Source organism: Rhinolophus ferrumequinum, chromosome 6 (assembly GCF_004115265.2).
Source record: "Rhinolophus ferrumequinum isolate MPI-CBG mRhiFer1 chromosome 6, mRhiFer1_v1.p, whole genome shotgun sequence".
Classification (NCBI taxonomy): domain Eukaryota; kingdom Metazoa; phylum Chordata; class Mammalia; order Chiroptera; family Rhinolophidae; genus Rhinolophus; species Rhinolophus ferrumequinum.
The window spans coordinates 53,919,227-53,939,307 of record NC_046289.1 but is presented as its reverse complement, the minus strand read 5'-3'; the positions used below and the strand labels follow the sequence as shown (position 1 = coordinate 53,939,307).

The window sequence follows — 20,081 nt, the reverse complement described above, 5'->3', positions numbered from 1 at the left end:
CATCTGTAGGGGCAAGCTGAGATCCAAGGATCAAGGAACCAAATACAAATGCCAAGTCCAGAGGGACAAGAATGCTGCCAGCAATAAAAGAAGTCAAGGAAAAGTCAGGAGCCAAGATGGAAACAGACCAACATAATGGTAGAAGTAGAATCAGGCCTTGACTATGTGCTCAAAATTATGGACCAATATTTATAAACCTGTTATAAAGAACAAGAAAAATATCCAAGTTGAGATAATTTAAGATTTATCAAAGATTTCTTATATTAGATAGCAAAGCCAAAAACTGGAGACATGAAATATTTGACAACAGGCTAACTGAAATATTTCCATAATATAAATTCTAAAATTAAAGATCTCAGATGAGCTACAAAAACAGGAACTTTTGTGTCTTGTTCATTGCTGTATCTTTGGCACCTTGTAACTGAGACTGTCACATAATAAGTATTTATTAAATATTTGTAGAATGCATGCTTACCTTGGTAAATAAATATAGTCTTTCTATTTAATTGATAATAGATGCATTATATAGTGAAAATTCCTGAACTTCTATGTAAAATTTGAGGAATTGGTGCATTTGGATACTTCTCCAATAATATGAATTCTATAATCTTTGAGTGTAGAGGAAGAAGAGGAATGAGTCTGACTAAATTGCAAGACTAAAAGGAACTCTTTCCTTCTAATCATTACTATTCTAGTGATGTGACCATTTCCCAAGTTTTCATTTTTTCATTGATCCCATTCTCCGAAATATATTTTTTTTTTGCTGCCTACACATGTGTTATAATTAATCCTGTTGCTGGAAATATGACAGTATAAAGGAATGGTGATGCTAAGCATGCACTATTTAAAGCTCTTATTACTGGCTGTTGCTTTGGTAAGAACCACCAAAACTAATATAGGGCTATAAAGAATGAAAAAATAATAATAATGCTAAGAATCACTCTTCACAGACTTATTTAAATTCTTAGAGTGGTGAGGCAATAGGGGTGGGTGGGATGAAATGTGTCCATTGAGACCTTCAATCATTATTTCTTGAGCGACTTCTTTGTCTGAGATATGACATCTTGTGGATATGTAGCACTGAAAAAGAAAGTCCCTGCCCTCATGGGGCTTACACTGTAGTTGGAGCAACAGACAATAAACAAATAAATGAAAACTATGCAATGTGTCAAACAATAATGTAATTAAGAAAAAAACCTTTAAGATAATGGAGAATGATAGAAATGTCATTTCATGTCAAGTGTTCAAGAAAACTTTCAGGGCATGATATGTGGCATATGCCCAAAATAAGTGAGAGACCAAGAAACCCATGAGAAATTCCATGAGGAGTGGGGACATAATAGTGGCCATGGAATAAGAGCATCCTCAGAGAATTCTAAGGACACCGGAAGGCTATTGTGGCTAGACTGTAACGAAGCCAAGAAGAAAGTCTCAAGAAATGAGATCAGGGAGGTTTCCAGATTATGTTTGGCTTTAACTAAGTCCATAAAATACATTTTAGGTTTTGTTCTAAGTGGATCTGGAAGCCCTAGAAGATTTTTAGCAAGAGAGGAGTATGATCTGGTTTCTATTTTAACATCTGTAGAAATCAGTAGAGATCTGGATATCTGTAGATGGTTGAACAGAAAGACTATTTAGGAAATTATTACATAATAATGCTACATAAGTTATCAGATGAAAGATAATGGTGAGTGAGTCTATAGTAGCTTTGTGGAAGTAATAATAGATTCTCAAATTTATGATACTTTATGAAGATTTGCTGATGGATTAGATGTTGGATAAAAGAGAAACAGACTTCTAAGTGGAAAGGTTACATAGGCAGTTTAATAAAACACCCTGGAATTTACATTAGAAGTCATGTCTACAGATGTATATTTGGGAATCGCCAGTACATTGATGGTATGAAAGCCATGAGACTAGAATATGATTGCCAAGAAAGTGATTTTTGATGGAGAAATGGAGTGGTCTAAGGATTGAGCCTAGATTACAATGTAGGGTTGCCAGGTAAAATATAAAATATGCTCCATTAAATTTGAATTTCAGATAAACAATGGATAATTTTAGTGTGACTATGTCCCCAATATTGCATGGGGCATACTTATACTAAAAAATACTTACTGTCTGAAATTCAAATTACCTGGGCATCCTGCATTTTTATTTGCTAAGTCTGACAATGCTACTCCAATGGTTAGAGGTCAAATAATCGAGAAGGAGCAGCCAGTAAAGTTAGAGGGTGTGGAGTCCCAGAACCCAAATGAAGAAGGTGTACCCAGATGCCAGGTATCTTTCAAAAACAGTCATTTTCTCAAACAATTCTCAGAAGAACATCTCAGCTATTACTGCAAGAGATGGGGGCTGAATGAACCCTCACACAAATTAATTCAACCGGAAGAGCATTACTTTTATCTACTTTACATATGTGGGTCCATGTAGCTTTCATTGCAATAAGAACTTTTCCAGCTGAACAATAAGTTTGCAAACTAATGAGCAAGGGAATTCACACCATTTGAAACAGATCAGTCTCTTTGGGGTTGACTTAAAAAGACAAGCAAAGGAAGGCATAAATGCTTGCTTTTATTCCAGTATTTGTATCCCTTATTTTTAGTTTCCAGCTTATCATTGAAGAGTGTATAAAACAGATGGGTTTTGAACTAAATCAAATGAGAACCAATGGAAATACTGCAGCAAATAAGAACAGTGCAGCAATGGATGCAGAAATTGTATTAAGACCACTCATGGACTTCTTGGACAAAACGTAAGTTTTCTACCCAGTTTTCTCTTTTGACTGATATGGGCGTAAGGAAAACAACTGTTTTCCTCTATCTAAGACAGCCTTTTTAAGGCTTCTACAGAAATGCATGAATTCAGTAAAAACAAAACACTTGTAGTCCATTCCTAGACTACAAAAAAGCAGGAGTGATTTTGTACAGGGAAGAAAAAGTGGAATGGAAATAAACACTGGTAACCAAGGAGGTTGCTGTTTTGAGTGGGGGAGAGTTTTAGGATTTCATGCTCCTCAGATAACATATTTTTGGGAAACTGGGTGAAAACAGTGAAGGGATTCAGAAATACAAATTGGTAGTTACAAAATAGTCATAGGGATATAAAGTACAGCGTAGGAAATACAGTGAATAATGTTGCAACAACTATCGCTTTTCCCAAAAATAAAAGTAACACCTAACCAGAAAAGAAGCCCTAGTATGGTTTTTCAGGATGCTCATAATATAAAATAAGCCCTAATGCGTCTTTTGGAGCAAAAATTAATATAAGACCTGGTCTTATTTTTGCAGAAATATGATAGGGCTTATTTTATATTATGAGCAGCCTGAAAAATCATGCTAGGACTTATTTTCCGGTTAGGGCTTACTTTCAGGGAAACACGGCATTTATAGTGCCAGGTGGGTACTAGACTAAACAGGGGTCACTGCATAAATTATATGAAAGTTCTAATTTCATAAGTTTGGAGTCAGGTTAAGGCACCTATGTTTTAAAATGTGTCCACAATTGGGAACCATTATCTAAAGCAACCAGAGACACGATTTCTTAAACAGTGATACTTAAAACAGGAACTAAAGGAAGAAGAGAAAAGCAAAAAGTAATTTTGAATGCCTACTAAGGGACCAGGGTTATAACTGGTGGTTTACAGATGTAACCTCATTTAATATTGTTGTGGCAATTAATTAATACCAAAGGGAACAAGATAAATAAGAAAGATGCAATACCTTTCTTTAAAGATAAGGAAACAAAAAAAGAGGGAAAACCTCTTTTATATATTTATGACTTCTATTTTAATTCCATTTCCCTTTGCTTTTAATCTTACTGCGGAAATAAGACTAATGTTCCTATCACTTTAATTTCAGTATTTGTTAGAAGAATTAAGTCTTATTTGCTGTTCTCTATGAGGAAATACTAGAAGATAGGTGATCAGGTAATTAGATAGCTTAGCAGGAGGTGGGCGGGCAAGTGGATATAGAAGAAAGAAGTAGCGAAAGAAGAGAGGAAGGGAGGATGATAAAGGAGAAAGAAGAGAAAGGAAGACAGGGAGAAAGACTTCTTCATATCTTTAGTTTCTTAATGTAGATTTTTATCACTTAACTTCCTATACAACCTCTTGAAATTTTTACCTTTCTGTATGGCTCTTTTCTGTGGACAACACAGGATTGGATCCCACAAACACGCCACAGTTTGGTTGTGAATGTGATGGTGAATGCAGAGTAGGACAAAGCAAAATCCTGATTCTCTTTAAGCTCCTACCGGAATGCCTTCTGTGTTTAGAACTCTAACCGGTAGTGTGGAGATATGTCATTTATCATTAGCAAGACTGTGTATTTTTGTAAATACTGTAACCAAACGTTGTGGAACCTACAGAAAGTTTTAAGTTATCCTGATACTGTTAACTACCCATCATCGTCTATAAAATCGGGCTAATGCATAACGTGGGTGGATCCTTATTTTTAGCATATTTAGATTTTTACTTTACTCAGTTTTAATTGTTACTTAGAATTATAGTTTATTGTATAATTATATATGGAAATTATATATAATTTCCTTTAATTCTTAGTAGAAAGAGACAGTGTATAAAGATAGAAAAACATCTATGAGCTTTAAAAATTTGTGAAAGAGATTTAAAATTTTTGGAAAGCATTCTTATATGAGGCATGAAGAGTGGCAGAAATTTTCAGGGCTAATTCAGAATGCATAGCCATACAGCTGCTTTTTAGGGGGGAGTTCTAAAAAATCAGGTATTAAAAAATTAGGTATTCCATTCTCAAGGAGCCAACAGTTTAGGTAGAAAAAAAATAAGAAAGATTTGCAAATAAAACAATAAGGTATGACATAACAATCTCCTGTTCACACTATGAGTAGAAATTCCATTTGGGTTAGGTCTTTAAAGGTGGATAGGGTTTGAATGCATGAAAATGAAGGATGGGCATTCCAGGAGGAAAGAGAAAAGCTGGATAGGTTTTCATGAAAATCTGATCACCTATACTAGTATGACAGGAAATCTCTATGGCCAGCATTGAAAATTTTCTGGTTAATTGGTTCTGTGATCAGAGTCTCTAGACAGCTCAGGTTCCAAAAAATATGCTTTTTAGCTTACATTATCAAGTTGATTAACTGACTAAATTAAGGAAGCAGTTGTTAGATGCCCCGTTTGTTATTGTTGTAGTTTTTGTTGTTATTTAAGTGAACAGTAGAGGGATGAAAGTTTTCAAGGTGGCTTTGAGAAAATCCCCTTAGAAATTGTGTTGTAAATGTATAGGCTCTCTTTGTCTTTGTGCAGTCTCTCTAAGTAAGACATTTATTTGTTTATGTTTCGTTTCTCCAAGACTTCACCACTCTATAAAGCAAGCTGTAAACTCTGTTTCCAGCTGGCAGAAATCCCATGTGGAGCTGCAAACATGTCAACGATTTTATACCTTTCCATTGAGTTCCAGTCTAAGCAGGGTTAGTTAGCATGCAAAGTACACGAGCTGACCATAAAATCAAAAGCGATTCTTAAACTCAGACATTTTGAAAGTGGAAATTACACGTCTGCTGCAAAATTGGCAGATTTGTTGTTTCTCAAAACATCCTAGGAATTTCAGAGCATAGGGTCTGTTGTTCTGCTACGACACATCTGCTGGCTTCCCCCCTATGTCCAGATGATGAATAGCCACAAGTAGGCTAGAAATGCTACCTTGAAACAATGGTTTCTAAACTAGTGGGGCTATGGATTCCACAGATATGCCTCAGGGGTCCCCAACTCTCCTATTCATCCAGGGGAGGTCATTTTCATGTAGTCCATATGTTAGAATAGTATTAGGAGAAATACTTCTACATGAAGATGTATTTTGGAAATCTTTCCCTTTATCTCTCACATGTCTCATGTCTTTAAATATTAATAATTAATTTAAAATTATTTAAATATTTATTTTATATTTAAATATTTAAATTATGTCCCTCTCAGAACCAGAGCCCAGGTTATAATTTCTGAGTCCAAATGTATACACAGTACTTAGCAGCACTACAGGGAGTCATACCCCGACATATGACTCACCTTTGGCCCTCTGTGAAACAGGTTTGATTAGCTCTTATTAAAGGAGTATCAAAGAGTTCAATATCATATCATGGTACTTGCAGTAAATATTTATGCAGCACTATGTCTTCACATACTGCCCTGCCTTCATACACAAACACATTTATCAAGGATAGCATGGGGCTTTGGATGACAGACTGGATTTAGAGGAAGAGAGCCTGACTTTGAGTCTCAGCCCTCCTGAGATTCACTTCTTTGGACAAGCTCCATAACCTCTCTGAGCCTGTTTCTGACTTCTAAAATGGACATAGTAATATATGAGAAATATCTGCAGAAGAGGTTTCTAAACTAAGATGTTGTATAAATGCTAGAGGATGTCACCTTCATTATCCCACCACAAGAAGAATTTGTAAGAGATACCGTACACCAATTAAGCTTGGTAAATTTGGAATCTAAAAAATAAAACTGAACTTGAAGAAACAGAGAAAAACTCTGGTGGTTGCCAGAGGTCAGAAGTCAGGATGAGAGGTGGGGTAATAGCTGAAGGTAGTCAAAAGGTACAAACTTACAGTTGTAAGATAAATGAGTCCTGAGGATATAATGTACAGCATGGTAACTATACTTCATAACTCTGTATAGTATATTTGAACACTGCTAAGACAGTAGTTCTTAAAAGTTGTCAACACAGGGAAAAAAATTACAACTACGTGATATGACGGGTGTTAACTAAACTTATTGTGGTAATCATTTTATAATATATACATATGTATCAAATCATTATATTGTACACCTTAAACTTACACAATTACATTACACTTATGCCAGTGACATCTCAATAAAACTGGAAAATAAAGTTGGTAAATTATGGCTCTCGAATAAAGTTATACGCATTTTTGCCATCTTGTGATGTTGGTTCAGTGCCAGGTAGTGATGAAAAGGTGTTTCCTTTGTGTTTGGCCTGCACAAGAACATGGGGCATGGAGTAAATACAAGTTGGGAATATAGATGAAAAAAATCATGTACGTACTTTGGGAGCCTTGATGACAACTTAGAAAATGGTTTGAGGAAAGAAATACTCTGAATTTATTTTCTACCAATTAGATAATTATCTAATGTACAATGTGAAATAGATTTTTGATATTATATTTTTTTTTCAGTAAATGAAATTTAGCATTTGAAAATTATAAAGGCCTATTTAGGTATTTGAATCTCAGTATTGAAAAATGTGAATTTCTGATCAATAAAATAAGTTGATATCTTGATATGAAATTTATAAGTGATTATAAGTATTATTTTATTTCAGACTAAGTCTCTCAGCAAAAATCTGTGAGAAAACAGTTCTGAAGCGAGTTTTGAAAGAGCTATGGAAGCTAGTTCTTAACAAAATAGAAAAACAAGTTGTTCTCCCTCCTCTAACAGATCAAACAGTAAGTATTTTATAAAGTTCAATTTTTACCTTCAATGATACATCTAATTGGTTTTTGTTTAAATGAATGGTTTTAATCCAGATGAAATATTAATTAAGTCCATTTTGGGAAAAAATGTTTGGTATACAATATCTTAATAATGATCATTCAAATAGCATTTTCCTATAGAAATCAATTTTAAAATAGTGGCAATAACAGTCAAACTTCATCTCTTGAAAAAACTGCATAAAATTTCAACTTATAGAGTTATCTGGTCTATACACATAACATTTTTATGTAATTTTACTATGCACTCCCAGGGAAATAGATTTACTGTGTTTCTTTCTGAAATCTTACAATTTAAGAAGATAAATCCAACACTGTCATATGGAATTTTTTCATCTTTACATTTTGCTTTCATCTATTCCCTTCTCACTTGGATGTTAATAGAGGAGACAACTTTTAGTGTATTTGAAGCACATGATTGTACCATACATGGTGAAATTAAAAAAAAAAAGATCAATTGACAACAAAGTTATGCAGTGGTCAAATGGATACACAGTGCCAAGTATCTCAGTTCTCATATCCTGAGCTAAGCAAGGAAAATAATAATCCTAAAAAGCACCTGTTACGCAGTAATTTTTTTCTATGAAGAAGACAGGTGATGCAAATAATGTGTAATTATAAACCAAACTAAACTAAAATATGTACTGATGCCAATAATCATGCACACTTAGTCTACATTTATCCAATGAAATTATATAGAAAATGTTTTCTTCTAAAGTGTTCCAAGATGCAAAGACGCATGTTTTTGTTGATTTACTGCCAGGCAATGCGTGATAAAATATAAATTACTTTGAGTTTTATTTCATGCCACTAATGTGTGGTATAATCATTTATAGCCTACATATATGGGTAACCAAATATCATACACACACACACACATACACACACACACATTTTGTTCTGCTGTAACACATAATGCTTTTCTGCAACACCAGTTAGCAACCATGTAATTGGTCCATGGGGAATGATGTCAGTAAAATCTGGAAGTTGGGTTGGATTATATGAAAATTGTCCTAGGTGAGAGGCTCTGGAATATAATAGAACAGCTATAAACTTCAGAAAAGGAGAGCACCCAGCTTCGCTACTACACAGGTGGGAGCACTTTCATCCCTATATTTTTTTAAAAATTTAAAAAGCAGGGAAGGCTCCACTTGCCCAATGGCCTCCTAGCCAGAAAGATATACTTTGCATGGCTCTCACACATGTCAGGTACTCTCCCCTGTGCTCAGATCTTCACTTCTATGGATCATTTCAAGGTATCCTCTCAAACCTTAATTGTACTCTATTCTTTTGTTGTTTGTTTGTTTGCTTTTTTTTTTTTTTTTTTTTTTTGCATTTTTGATATGCCTTGAGGCAGCCACCAGCCTCACTAAGCAACCTGGGAGCTGTCTAAGCTCTCTCCCAAAGTATCATTTATTGTTTTTGACAGTTATTTGATAATAAAATTACATGAGCTTTGACTGTGCTGCCCACTGTTTTCCCCCTGAGCCATACTATTTCTAGTGTAAAATTTTATAGAATATGAGTTTGTTTTAAGAATACATACATAATGTTATAACAGAAATGCTATATACAGCATTTCAGCTTTGATATAAACTTTTCCCTAGGAAAGCTTACCATCACCTCAATTTTCTCTAGTGTTGAGATGTCTAAGTATGAAGCTACATCAGTCATTCATTCAACAAATGTTCTTTGAGCTTCTGCTATGTACGAGACACTGTCTGGGTGCTGCGGATAAAAATTAGACATGGCTGCTGTTCTCATGAACTTTGTAGTCTTTAATTTCCTAATGAATATACAAGCTCCACTAAGAAATGGAGAATTTTACTCCAGAATGGCTGATTTTCCTGACTGTGAAAATAATCTAGACTACTAATGAACTTAGCCAAATTTAAATGTCTGTCACATTTACCAACAGAACATGCCTCTAGTTTTTCATTCTAGTAGTACTTTGGATGGTTTGTTCTGCTGTTTTTCAAACTCTTCCCAGGAAACTTCAAGTTCCAAGAAAAAGCTCCCGCTGAGGCTGGAGTTGAAAGGGCAGGTCTCTGGCAGTTTGCACAGCATGGTGGGAGGAGCAGCTCCACCTTTTTCAGCTCTGTATCTTGAAATTTTGCATAGATTTATTTTGGGAAGGAATGAAGTCAGGGAGTTGCCGCTACTGAAAAAAAACTGATAAAACATAAAGATAACTTGATTCATACTTATGCTACATTAAACTAGCTACATTAGCAGCAACACATTCAGGAACTCAGACTTGAAATTTTCAGAAGTGGAATGCCTATGACGACAGTTATATTGCCAGCAATACTAGATATCTTTGACCCAATCTGTAAGACAGACCGATTAGGGGCATCTGGCATAACAGTCAAAAATATAATATGGAAATAAAACAAATTCTCTTTTGAACACACTTCTACTGTGACTGTTACTAAAGATCTTAAGACTGAGTCTTTCTTCTTTTTTTTTTTTAATGTGCATCTTTAGGGACCCCAGATGATTTTCATCGCTGCTAAAGATCTTGGACAATTATCCAAACTGAAGGTAATAAGAATTTTAAAAAGTACTGTTTCTGAAGAGTTATGAACTAACTATAGCTCTGCAAGAAACCATGCTCCTACAAGTAGTAGTATCAAGCAATGCAGGGCTAAGAAGATGTGTGTCTGTGATCTCACAGTCTGCTTTCAGGATAAGTCACGTCAAACTTTAGGGACTAAATTTTGCTGTTTTACTTTCTGCCATATTTCTCATATTTTCCAATTGGTAGGTCAACTGGGAATTTGGGGATTTGTGTTGTAGCATTCAGCATTCCTACTTTGGAAGTAAATTACAGAATATGTTTTCTTTCATATACTAAACTGGCTTTGGGTGAATAAAGGCAAAATGGAATGCTTCATAGAAATCCAGTAAAATGTAGAGAAGTCTTATAGGCAAAAATTTAATGTAGGAAAATGAAACTCCTCAAAGCAGATATTAAACTTGTCATCGTATTCAACTCCATTATAAATGGGACTTTGCTCACTACATAATCCAACCCTTTATTATTGCTTGACATTCACAAGACTTTGCAGTTGTGCAGGGAAGCCCAGTTTCTGTCCCTTTAGGATAGGATCTTAACCGGTTGAAATATATATTGGGTTTCTGTGACTGGATTCTTATTTCACTTATAATGTCCTCCAGGTCTATCTATGTTATCACATATGGTAGGATTTCTTTCTTTTTAAAGGCCAAATAATATTCCATTGTATTTATAGATTACATTTCCTTCATCCGTTCCTTCGTTCAATGTACCACGTATCAGCCAACATTGTGCCTCTAGTTGAAATACATGTTTTTGTTTCATTTCCACCTATTAGAATATAGTGTAGCATGGGAATGGGTTCCAGACACAGACAACCTTGGTTCCAGTTCTACCTCAGCTGCTTCCAAATATGTGAGGACACTGGCCAAAGTATTTAACCTTTTTAACCTTCAGATGTGGCATTGGTAAGATGCAGAACATTTCAACATTTGGTTCATAGGACTGGTGTGAAGATAAATGAGACAATGCATGCATTACCTTTGCATGGTAACTGCAAAGAATATGCCACCTCGCACTCCCAGAAGGAGCTAACTTGCTGGCAGCTCAGAGTAAGGTATCACTGGGATTGTTTTGTGTGTACAACACAAGGAGAGGATAATCCATTTGACCGTGTAATTACTTACTGAGACAAAATAGGTGCCCTATAACTTCAGAATGCTATTTTGTCACTTACATTATCCCCTTCCTCAGGGAAAAAAAAAAGCCAAAAGCCAATAATCCATTTAGAAGATATAACCATCATCAAAAATTGTTTCTTACAGGTATTCAGTGATGTTGATAGTTCAAAGGGAAGGTAGAAGGTAGATGTCATGGCCAAACTATCATTTTGTGTCTCACATCTCTGTTTTTAATCCCTCTTTATTACGTCCCTAAAATTTCTAGTTTCTACTTTGAAAAATTGATTTATACAGTGTTGAAGTTTCTCATATAAAACCATGAAAGTGAAACAGTGTAGTATCTCATTACAAAAGAAATGGCCCTGGCTATGTTTCTAGCATCTGTGTGATGTTAGGAAACATACTCCATCTCCCCGAGCTTCAGTTTCCTGAATGGACCGTTACATCAGCTAGAAATGTTTCAGTTTCAGATGATGGAAAGCCATACTAACATAAGCCAGGAGAGAATTTATTGCTACATGAAACTATATAGTCCTGGGATAACCCTGGTTTCCATCACTGCTTGATTAGGACCTCAAATGATGTTATAGAACCCAGACTCGCTATCTTTCAGCTCTGCTCATTCCTCATTTGATGTATTGCAGTAACAAACCTCCCTTCCTGCTTGTAAAATGGTTGTCTCTGCTCTATGACTAACATCTTTGAACTTGAAATTGTCTAGTGAATTGAGATAAGGAATTCCAGTAAAGCCCTCTGGCACATCACCAGCTCTAACAGAGTGTTATCACCAATCCTAAGCCAACCACCATTCCCAGGCCTGGGGAGTGCCATATGCTACTTTGGCTTAACTCATATACCCACCCCTGAGTGGGAGGTGCATTCAGCCCTGTTGAAATCTTATAAATTCTGATTGGGATAGAGACTGGCTCCCCAGAGGGCATATGCATGCCACATGGGAAAAATCAGAGTCCAGAGAAAACATAACAGTTTAGTTCCCTTTGAAGCCCCAAATTTCTTCAATGGTTTTTTTTTTTTTAATTGTAATATACTAAGAGCAAATTATGAATAAAATGTCCTAAAAGTCTTATTTCACCATCACTGAAATAATATGAAGGACTGAAAATTGAATCTTGTTATTCATAGGTGATGGAAAAAGACTTCATTCTGTATCATAGTTTTCTATTACTGACTCTTGATTTTTTTAATTTTTAAATTATTAGTCCATTTAGTTATTATTTGAATTACAGAGCAATAAGGTCTCTAACATCACATGCAAAAACTTAAAAATCTAGCCCTAATAAAGAAACTTGAAATATTACAAAGCTATTTTTCCTTGTTTTACAAGAAGGTCAGTACCAATGTTTTGGGGTTTTGTTTGTCTGTTTCATTTTAAACTGTGGGTCTTTATATTTTTTATATATTAGTTTGAAAGGAGATTTGACCCACTGGAAAAGTATGATTTAAAATAATTTTACCAATGGATAAATTTAGAAATCCTACATAGAAATACTAACAAATAACAACTCTACTAAAAGAACACAGAATCAAGAAAAACATAACAATGAGGGAACTATGATTTTGGATTGATTCATAAAACAAGTATTTATTCAACAGTTTGACATATTTTTTTATTACCTCATACTTCTGGAACTTCATATTGTATGAATATATGTATAACCAACTATTACTATTTAATGGGATAAGATTTATTTGTCATAAATTCTTTTAAAAAAATGAATACATCTTCATGGACAGGTGATTCAAAATCAAAACCAATTAATAAAAATACATCCGAGACTATGAGTTTACTGCAAGCAAGCAGTAACTCATTGGGCAATAACATTGCTATCCTCTTTCAGAGACCCTCTTATTTGAATGAGCTATTGCTAAATCCCAGAAAATTATTTTTAGCAAGTACTATATTTTTCTACAGCTTCACATATATTATTTATCAGAATCTACTAAAAAATAATGTGACCACATTGTAAAGCCAGTCAAGACTGAAGCCAGATTTATTTATTATAAAATATTTGTATTTACTTGCCTTAAAGTATTTCTCCTTATAAATCAGCAAAAATTTACCATTACTCTTTGAGTCTCAAAGGGTATTTAATATTCCTGTTTAAAAATATTAAATGGACTCTTATGATTGAGTTGAAATCCCTATATCAGAGAAAGATGCGAGATGCAGAAGTATGTACCATGGATCCATGAAGCATTATACCATGGTTTCAATAATATTGAAAGCAGTATGATTCCATGTAAGCATATTGAGCCCTACAATATGCTGAAGAAAGTACAATTCAATTACCAAAAATATATTGAGTGCCGAGCAGGTGATAATTTTCTAAGAGAGGCACTGAAAGTCTACAGAAGTAAGAGATTATCTTCAGGAAGTTGTGGCATCTACTAAATAATAGAATAAGGGCTAGAATGGAAGGATGAGCCCCTAGTGGTGATTGTACAATTTGTGCATTGCATAGAGTGCCTGGCTGAGGTTGAGAATTATGGTCGAAATAAAGCCCATGTTCCACTTGCCAAGCCATATGTGCTGAGGTGGAGCGGTGCCCCACAGAAAAAGAGACACTTTTGATTACTGACCAAAGGCACTGAACCATGAATCAAGCCAGGTGTTCTCAGAACTGTGTCTGCCCACATCGGCTTTTCCTCTAGTCCACACAAAGGCACCCAGAATAGTTAGAATTTAAGTTCCAAGAGGACAAAAGTCTTTCTTTGTTGAACAATGTGTATCAATCACTTGGAACAGGAATACTGGCACATAATGAGCACTGAATAAATATTTGTTGACTTTTACTGACTAGAATAATGCTAGCCCTGAGGAGAGTGTATTAATTTGGGAGGGTGGGAATTTTAAAATTTTCTCTTAGACAAATTTCTATTCTCTTTATTATTGTATTCATGGTTCTACCGTCATTTCCATAAATAAGCTTTGAGTAATGGGTTGAGACAGGCCACAGTGAACAATGAGGAAAATCCGTTGTAGAACATGGACATCAATTTTAACATCAGTTCTAAAATATTGAAAAATGATTTTAAAATATTGAAAGTATCCAGACTCAACTTCAGGCAACTTTGGGGGGCTTTTCCTAGTAATGACTAAGCATTAAGAGGATCCAAGAAAGAATAAATTAGAGGCATTACACAAAAGTAGTTTTTATCGGTAGTAATCGAGAGAGGCTAACATTCACCTCGTAAGTCCCTTCTAATATTGGCTTTCCTTAGTGTTATTGAACATAAAGCAAGAAATTAAGGTGAAAAAGCTTTGACACACATTTTCCAGGACTGTCTTTTTTTCTAACATTAACTTGTGAGAAAAAAGAAAGATACATACGAATCAAAGTGCTTCCCTTTAACTAAACCATTTAGCATTTCTTCTTTTGGCAAAATGGATATTTATTAAACATAGGACAAAATAATCATCTAAAAAGTGTCCATAGGAAGAATGTATTTCAAATAGGAAATCTTTGTGTATGGGGATTATACAGATATTGTTTGAAAACAGTTGTTCACTAAATGAACTGGTTATTTTATAAGCAATTGTAAACCTGTTTTCCAGGAACACATGATTCGAGAAGATGCCAAGGGCCTGACACCCAGACAGTGCGCTGTAATGGAGGTGGTCCTGGCTACCATCAAGGTGAGGTGATAGCGTCCCTGGATATGCATACAGAACCCTTGGTGTGCCCTCAGAGAACGGTACACCAGATACATATCTGTAGAGCTGTGCTATCCATGGATACAATAGACAGTTGGATAGGTACGTTTTCAGAGTGTGTCAGATTCAGCCCATACTATCTCTTTATTACATCCATATTGCTCTGCCCTCGTACTTGCCTCCTTTGTCTATCTCTAGAAAACATGCATGAAGCCTGTGTTATAACATATGTTTTCAAAGAAAGACATGTACTATCCCCAAAGCCCCGTTAGAGAGATGCTTCAGGGGATTTGGAGTTAACAGAATTTCTTTTTTATGTGTTCTATGCTTGTTGAAATGGTTTTTAAAAGATCAATCTTCTCCCCTCTCTTAGTAAGCGCGATAATTTAATGTTCTGCTGAAAACCCAAAGGCATTATGTTGTGTGCATCAGTTTTTCATAGCCATAGATCGACCAAAAATGAGTGTAGTGTGGGTCAAATGTGGACACATGTCAAAATTTAACTTAGAAGTTCTTTGTTTTCGTAATTATATACATAAATTTTATATTTATATGTGAAAGTTTATTAAAGAGTGAAAACATTCATTATCTCCTGTATTTAAGCCACGTCCAGTGTCTCCATGCTTCACCAATTCTCCAGCATGTGTGAACAGTGTAGTAAAGAGCATCAGCCACCAGGAGCTGTTTGCAGAGCACAGGACGGTCTCACTGGATAGAAAGAGTCAGGACAATGGCATTCATTAAAACAGAGTTTGACCCATATAACAATGGGCCACCTTCACAAAACTATCATCTCATAGCTTTTGTTTTGCAGGGTCAGCACTTAATAAGAGGCTATCTTTTGCTTCTTCAATGTCAAAAATAGCAAAATGAAATCTGTGAGGTGAGAGTTTTGTGACACCTCGTGGAAACTGGGGAGTGTGAATTTGGACAGTGAGATTACAGAAATGGAGTTTCTAAAGATACAATAGGAGTGTGGTCTGGAAGTATGGAACTTTTGCAAAGTAATTTTGAAGAAAAAAAATGGAAAACATGAAAAAGAAATAACAGGAAAATAATGTAAAACTAGTTCTTTTTAAAAATTATTTTCAAAAATATAAATAAGAAATGACTGACCTTTGGAATTACAGCAGTACTAATAGCTATAGACATGGAAATGCTAGTAGAAAAAGTAAGAACTCTGAAGAGCACCATGAAGAGGAAAAACAGTAAAAATTTTTAGAATCTGAACTCGGCCCTTCATGGCTTTTATAAGGTCAGTGCATGACTTCGAGAGAAAGGAAAATGTATTCTGTGAAAATAGGGAATGGCATACAAAGTATCAAGCTCCTGTCATACAAAGATCTGGCTCCTGTCCCCAATCCCAACATTTCTCTAATTCTTGGTCATGACACATGACCACCACCTTCAGGCCAAGTTCTGTCCAAGCTCTGGGACAGTCCTGATCCCCAAGAAAATCCCCCTGGATCTGCATCTTGACAACTCAGCCATCCCATCTTCCCATCCAGGTCGTCTGTGATGATCTCTCAATTCAGCCTCAGCCACCAGACACTTGCCTATCTCTTTAGCACTTACCTGATGTCCAAGATCCAGTCAATGGATCTGGGTCGTTATCTTGTTCTTCCAGGACTGGAGTCTGACGCTGGTCCTCCTGAGGCTCAGAGTCTGAAGTTAGGTCTCTAGCTCCCTTATTCCCCAACTTCTGTGGTGCCATCTCTTTCTCAGAGATCTCCATGCCGGGCCTACTGTGCCTGCTATTAGACTCTTTTGTCCCTGTGTTCCGCCCATCTGCCAAGGCATTCACCTAATACCTGCTTTCAATGGCCTTGTCATCAGTTAGCCAAAGCTAGGACTCCCTTTATCTTCTCTGCATCTGAAATTTGCCCCTAGTGACTGTACTACCCAGCACTAATTCTGCCATTGACTACAAAGAAATTCAGGAGAATGAGAAATATTACCGTGTTTCCCCGAAAATAAGACCTAGCCGGACAATCAGTTCTAATGAGTCTTTTGGAGCAAAAATTAATATAAGACCCGGTCTTATTTTACTATAATACCAGGTATAATATAATATAATATAATATACTACAATATAATATAATATAATGTACCAGGCTTTATTTTACTATAAGACCAGGTATAATATAATAAAATTAATGTAATATAATATAATATAATACCAGGTGTTATATTAATCTTTGCTCTAAAAAACGCATTAGAGCTGATTGTCCGGCTAGGTCTTATTTTTGGGGAAACACAGTACTTAAAATAATTGTAACCCCAGTGTCTGCCTGGAGCCCAGTAAAGGGAACACTAGAAAGCAAGCAGAGACCTCATAAGAAAAATGTTCTTAGAAGCAACATACGCTACCCAGACTAAATCCCAAAGGCTGCCAAAGAAATGAGCCTTAATTTCCCTATTTCCCTTTAGCTCAAGTTAAGTAAATAAGCTGGGAGTGAGAAAAGAGGAAGGAGAATGCTATGGAGTTTGTAGGACATAGACTGAAATAGTGTTTTTCATTTTTTCAAACATCTTTTATGTATGTATATCATCTCACCTGAAACTTATAAATATCCTGGGTGTTAGACAGGTCAAGAATGATCGTTTACATTTTATAGATGAGAGAACAGAGGCTAAGGGGGTTGCAATTGTTTGTCTAAGGCCACAGAGCTAGTCATTGGCAGAGCTCAGAAAGTACTCCAAATTCTAAGGTAAGTGTCCTCGCTTCTATGTCACATTATTTCACTAAATGTTAACAAACTGTAGGTAAAATATAGCAGGCTAAAATTGATACTATTTCTTCAGAGTGATTAGTTCTTTCTAAGTTAAAATACTATATTTCAATTATTTATTTTCTAAATATTTAAAAAGAATTTAAAATCCTCGAACCCAATGCAAGTTTTGATAAAAATATTAACTCTCTTAAATAATAAAAATTTTATTAGATTATTTTGTCACACCAGTCACGTATAGTTTCAACTATAAATAGCAAGGGTAGAACATGGTACAAGTAACAGAAATTCACCTGCCAACTCAGCCAAATCAATAGTATTTAAAAATAAGAGTAGACAGGTGGCACTAGGAATGAGGCCGACAGCTGACAACTTAATCAGTATGTGCCAGCGAGTAGAGAGGCCAGTTGGGCAACCCTAGTTTGAAGGGGTCCTAGCTTAGCTTTTGAATCTCAGACCATATCTTAGGAGGACTCAGAACTGCTGTGGGATTCCCTGAAAAGTGGGTTTCTGTCAAAGAGAAACCGACATTTTTCCAACAGCAGTTACTCTTGACGGGAGCATGAATCCCCAGACTGAAGGAAATTCTTAAATCTTGAACAATCCTCAGGTTATTTTATGATAAAGTTTAAAATACCCAGAAAAAAAAAGCTGGCTGGTTTTATGTTTTCCCATCCTTCCAAATTCCCTTGGAATACTTGTTGTTTGGACCTGAATATGACACTCTGCCATGTGTGCTGCACAAGTATTTGATTTCATGCAGTGGCAAGGCAATACAGAGGCTTGAAAATGATAAACATGTGAATCAGAACCCTTTTTGAAATCTGTATTTCTGGGTAAAAAGGAAAGTATTTGGACTAAATATGAATACTATTCAAATATAGTTTTGGAATTTACTTACTACTTTCTTACTTAATCCTAGATAACACCATTTCTGATAGTCAGGATTCCAGATCTGTGATGTTATGGCTCTGAGTTTCTTACCCTGAGTAAGGTCCTACCCCATCCTGCTTTCCATTATTCATGAGGCAATTTTTGTTGGCTGCTTCTCAGCATCTTCTTCTTTTTTAAAAAAAGTCATTTTAAGTATAGTTTTTGCATTGTTTAAAATTCAGCCGCTCATGGGAATGACACAGTACATTACCTAGTCTGGAGTATTGTACTTCAAAAATTATTATTTGAAGATTTAGTTTATGTGGAAAATATGGTGAGCAGTGAAGAGGTGGCTGGAGATAGACTTGTCTTGACTTAGGAACAAAAATTGTACAGTTGATAAAATAAAATAGATGGGGACAAAGTGCTGAGAAGTGCAGAAAGGCTGATGAATTCTCTGCGGATGTCTAGGGAACAGCTTTCTGAAGAGGAAAATTGGGGGTTTGGAGGATAAATTGGGGAAAAGCTAAGGGCAAAGCCATTATAGGCCTAGAGGAAAGCATGAGTGAAACGTGAGAAGGTGTGGGTAAGCCAAAAAACTTCATAGTCTAGTGTAGTGGAACATAGCATGCTGGTTGAGCACTGTAGGGAATAAAAGAGGAACATTGGATTGGAGCAAAAATACTGAGGCTTAAACATAAAGGTAAAGAATCTGAACTTCAGTTTGTTGGTAAAAGGGAGGGAGTAGCCTAATCTGATCTGATGTATAAAAGAGGACTCCAGTTGTAAAAGAAAATAATTTTTTAAATATCTATCAAATATTTTTAAGTAAACCTTAGTTGTTAAAAACAGGTTAGTATTTTATCTAAGTTTACAAAATGAATTATCTGCCTAAATTTACCAAAATTATGATTCAGGTATTATAAGGGGGAAAATGAAGTTGAGAAATTGCCACCAAAATAATATATGTTACCAGAAAGTAAATTCTCCTGCAAACTCGTGAATAAATATTAGCATGTTCCCTTCAATCAGTAAAAATAGATTGGGAAAGATCTTCAAAGATATGATAACTATGAAGAGCTGAAGAATGTAGAGAGTTTTTTATTGGAATTATTAAAGGAATGTCTTGCAAAGCATGCAGGCAATATTTATTCTGATTTTTTTTTTTTTTAGCAGTACTATTTTTTCGTCTCACAAATTACAACCAGGTCTGAAATGCTTTATTTTTTTGGCAGTTTCATGAAGAATATAAGAAACAGAAAAACATCTCTGGATGTTTTTCAAGATAAAGAAAATGATACTTCATAATAGCTCTTTCCAACCTGCATTCAGATATAATAACAGTGGCCCTCACCAGATACCTTTACATTAGGAAGCCAACATATTACTGTGAAGAGTGGAAGGCTTTGCAAATATCAGAAAATGAATATCAATACAAATGTAAATAAAATATTTGAAACTATGCGCGGTATTATATCACGGGCAATTAGAGTATCAGGATGGTGGGTGCTTACGAGAGAGAAATGCAAGTGTGCATGTTACTGTCCTCTCCTATGGGAATAAAAATAGGATTTAAGGGATTATTGTCAGAAAAGTAAATGTTATCACAT

General features: G+C 35.4%; 1 protein-coding gene across 5 annotated transcripts in view; it reads left to right on the top strand.

The window, feature by feature from the left end:
- The window catches only part of UNC13C (unc-13 homolog C), a 498,413-nt gene that overhangs the window by 426,846 nt on the left and 51,486 nt on the right, over positions 1-20,081 (top strand). For all 5 annotated transcript variants that reach the window (XM_033109141.1, XM_033109144.1, XM_033109142.1 and 2 more), the window contains 4 exons: positions 2,606-2,755; positions 7,323-7,446; positions 9,979-10,035; positions 14,768-14,848. In XM_033109141.1, coding sequence (XP_032965032.1) covers positions 2,606-2,755; positions 7,323-7,446; positions 9,979-10,035; positions 14,768-14,848 — 412 coding nt within the window. The remainder of the gene's footprint in view (positions 1-2,605; positions 2,756-7,322; positions 7,447-9,978; positions 10,036-14,767; positions 14,849-20,081) is intronic.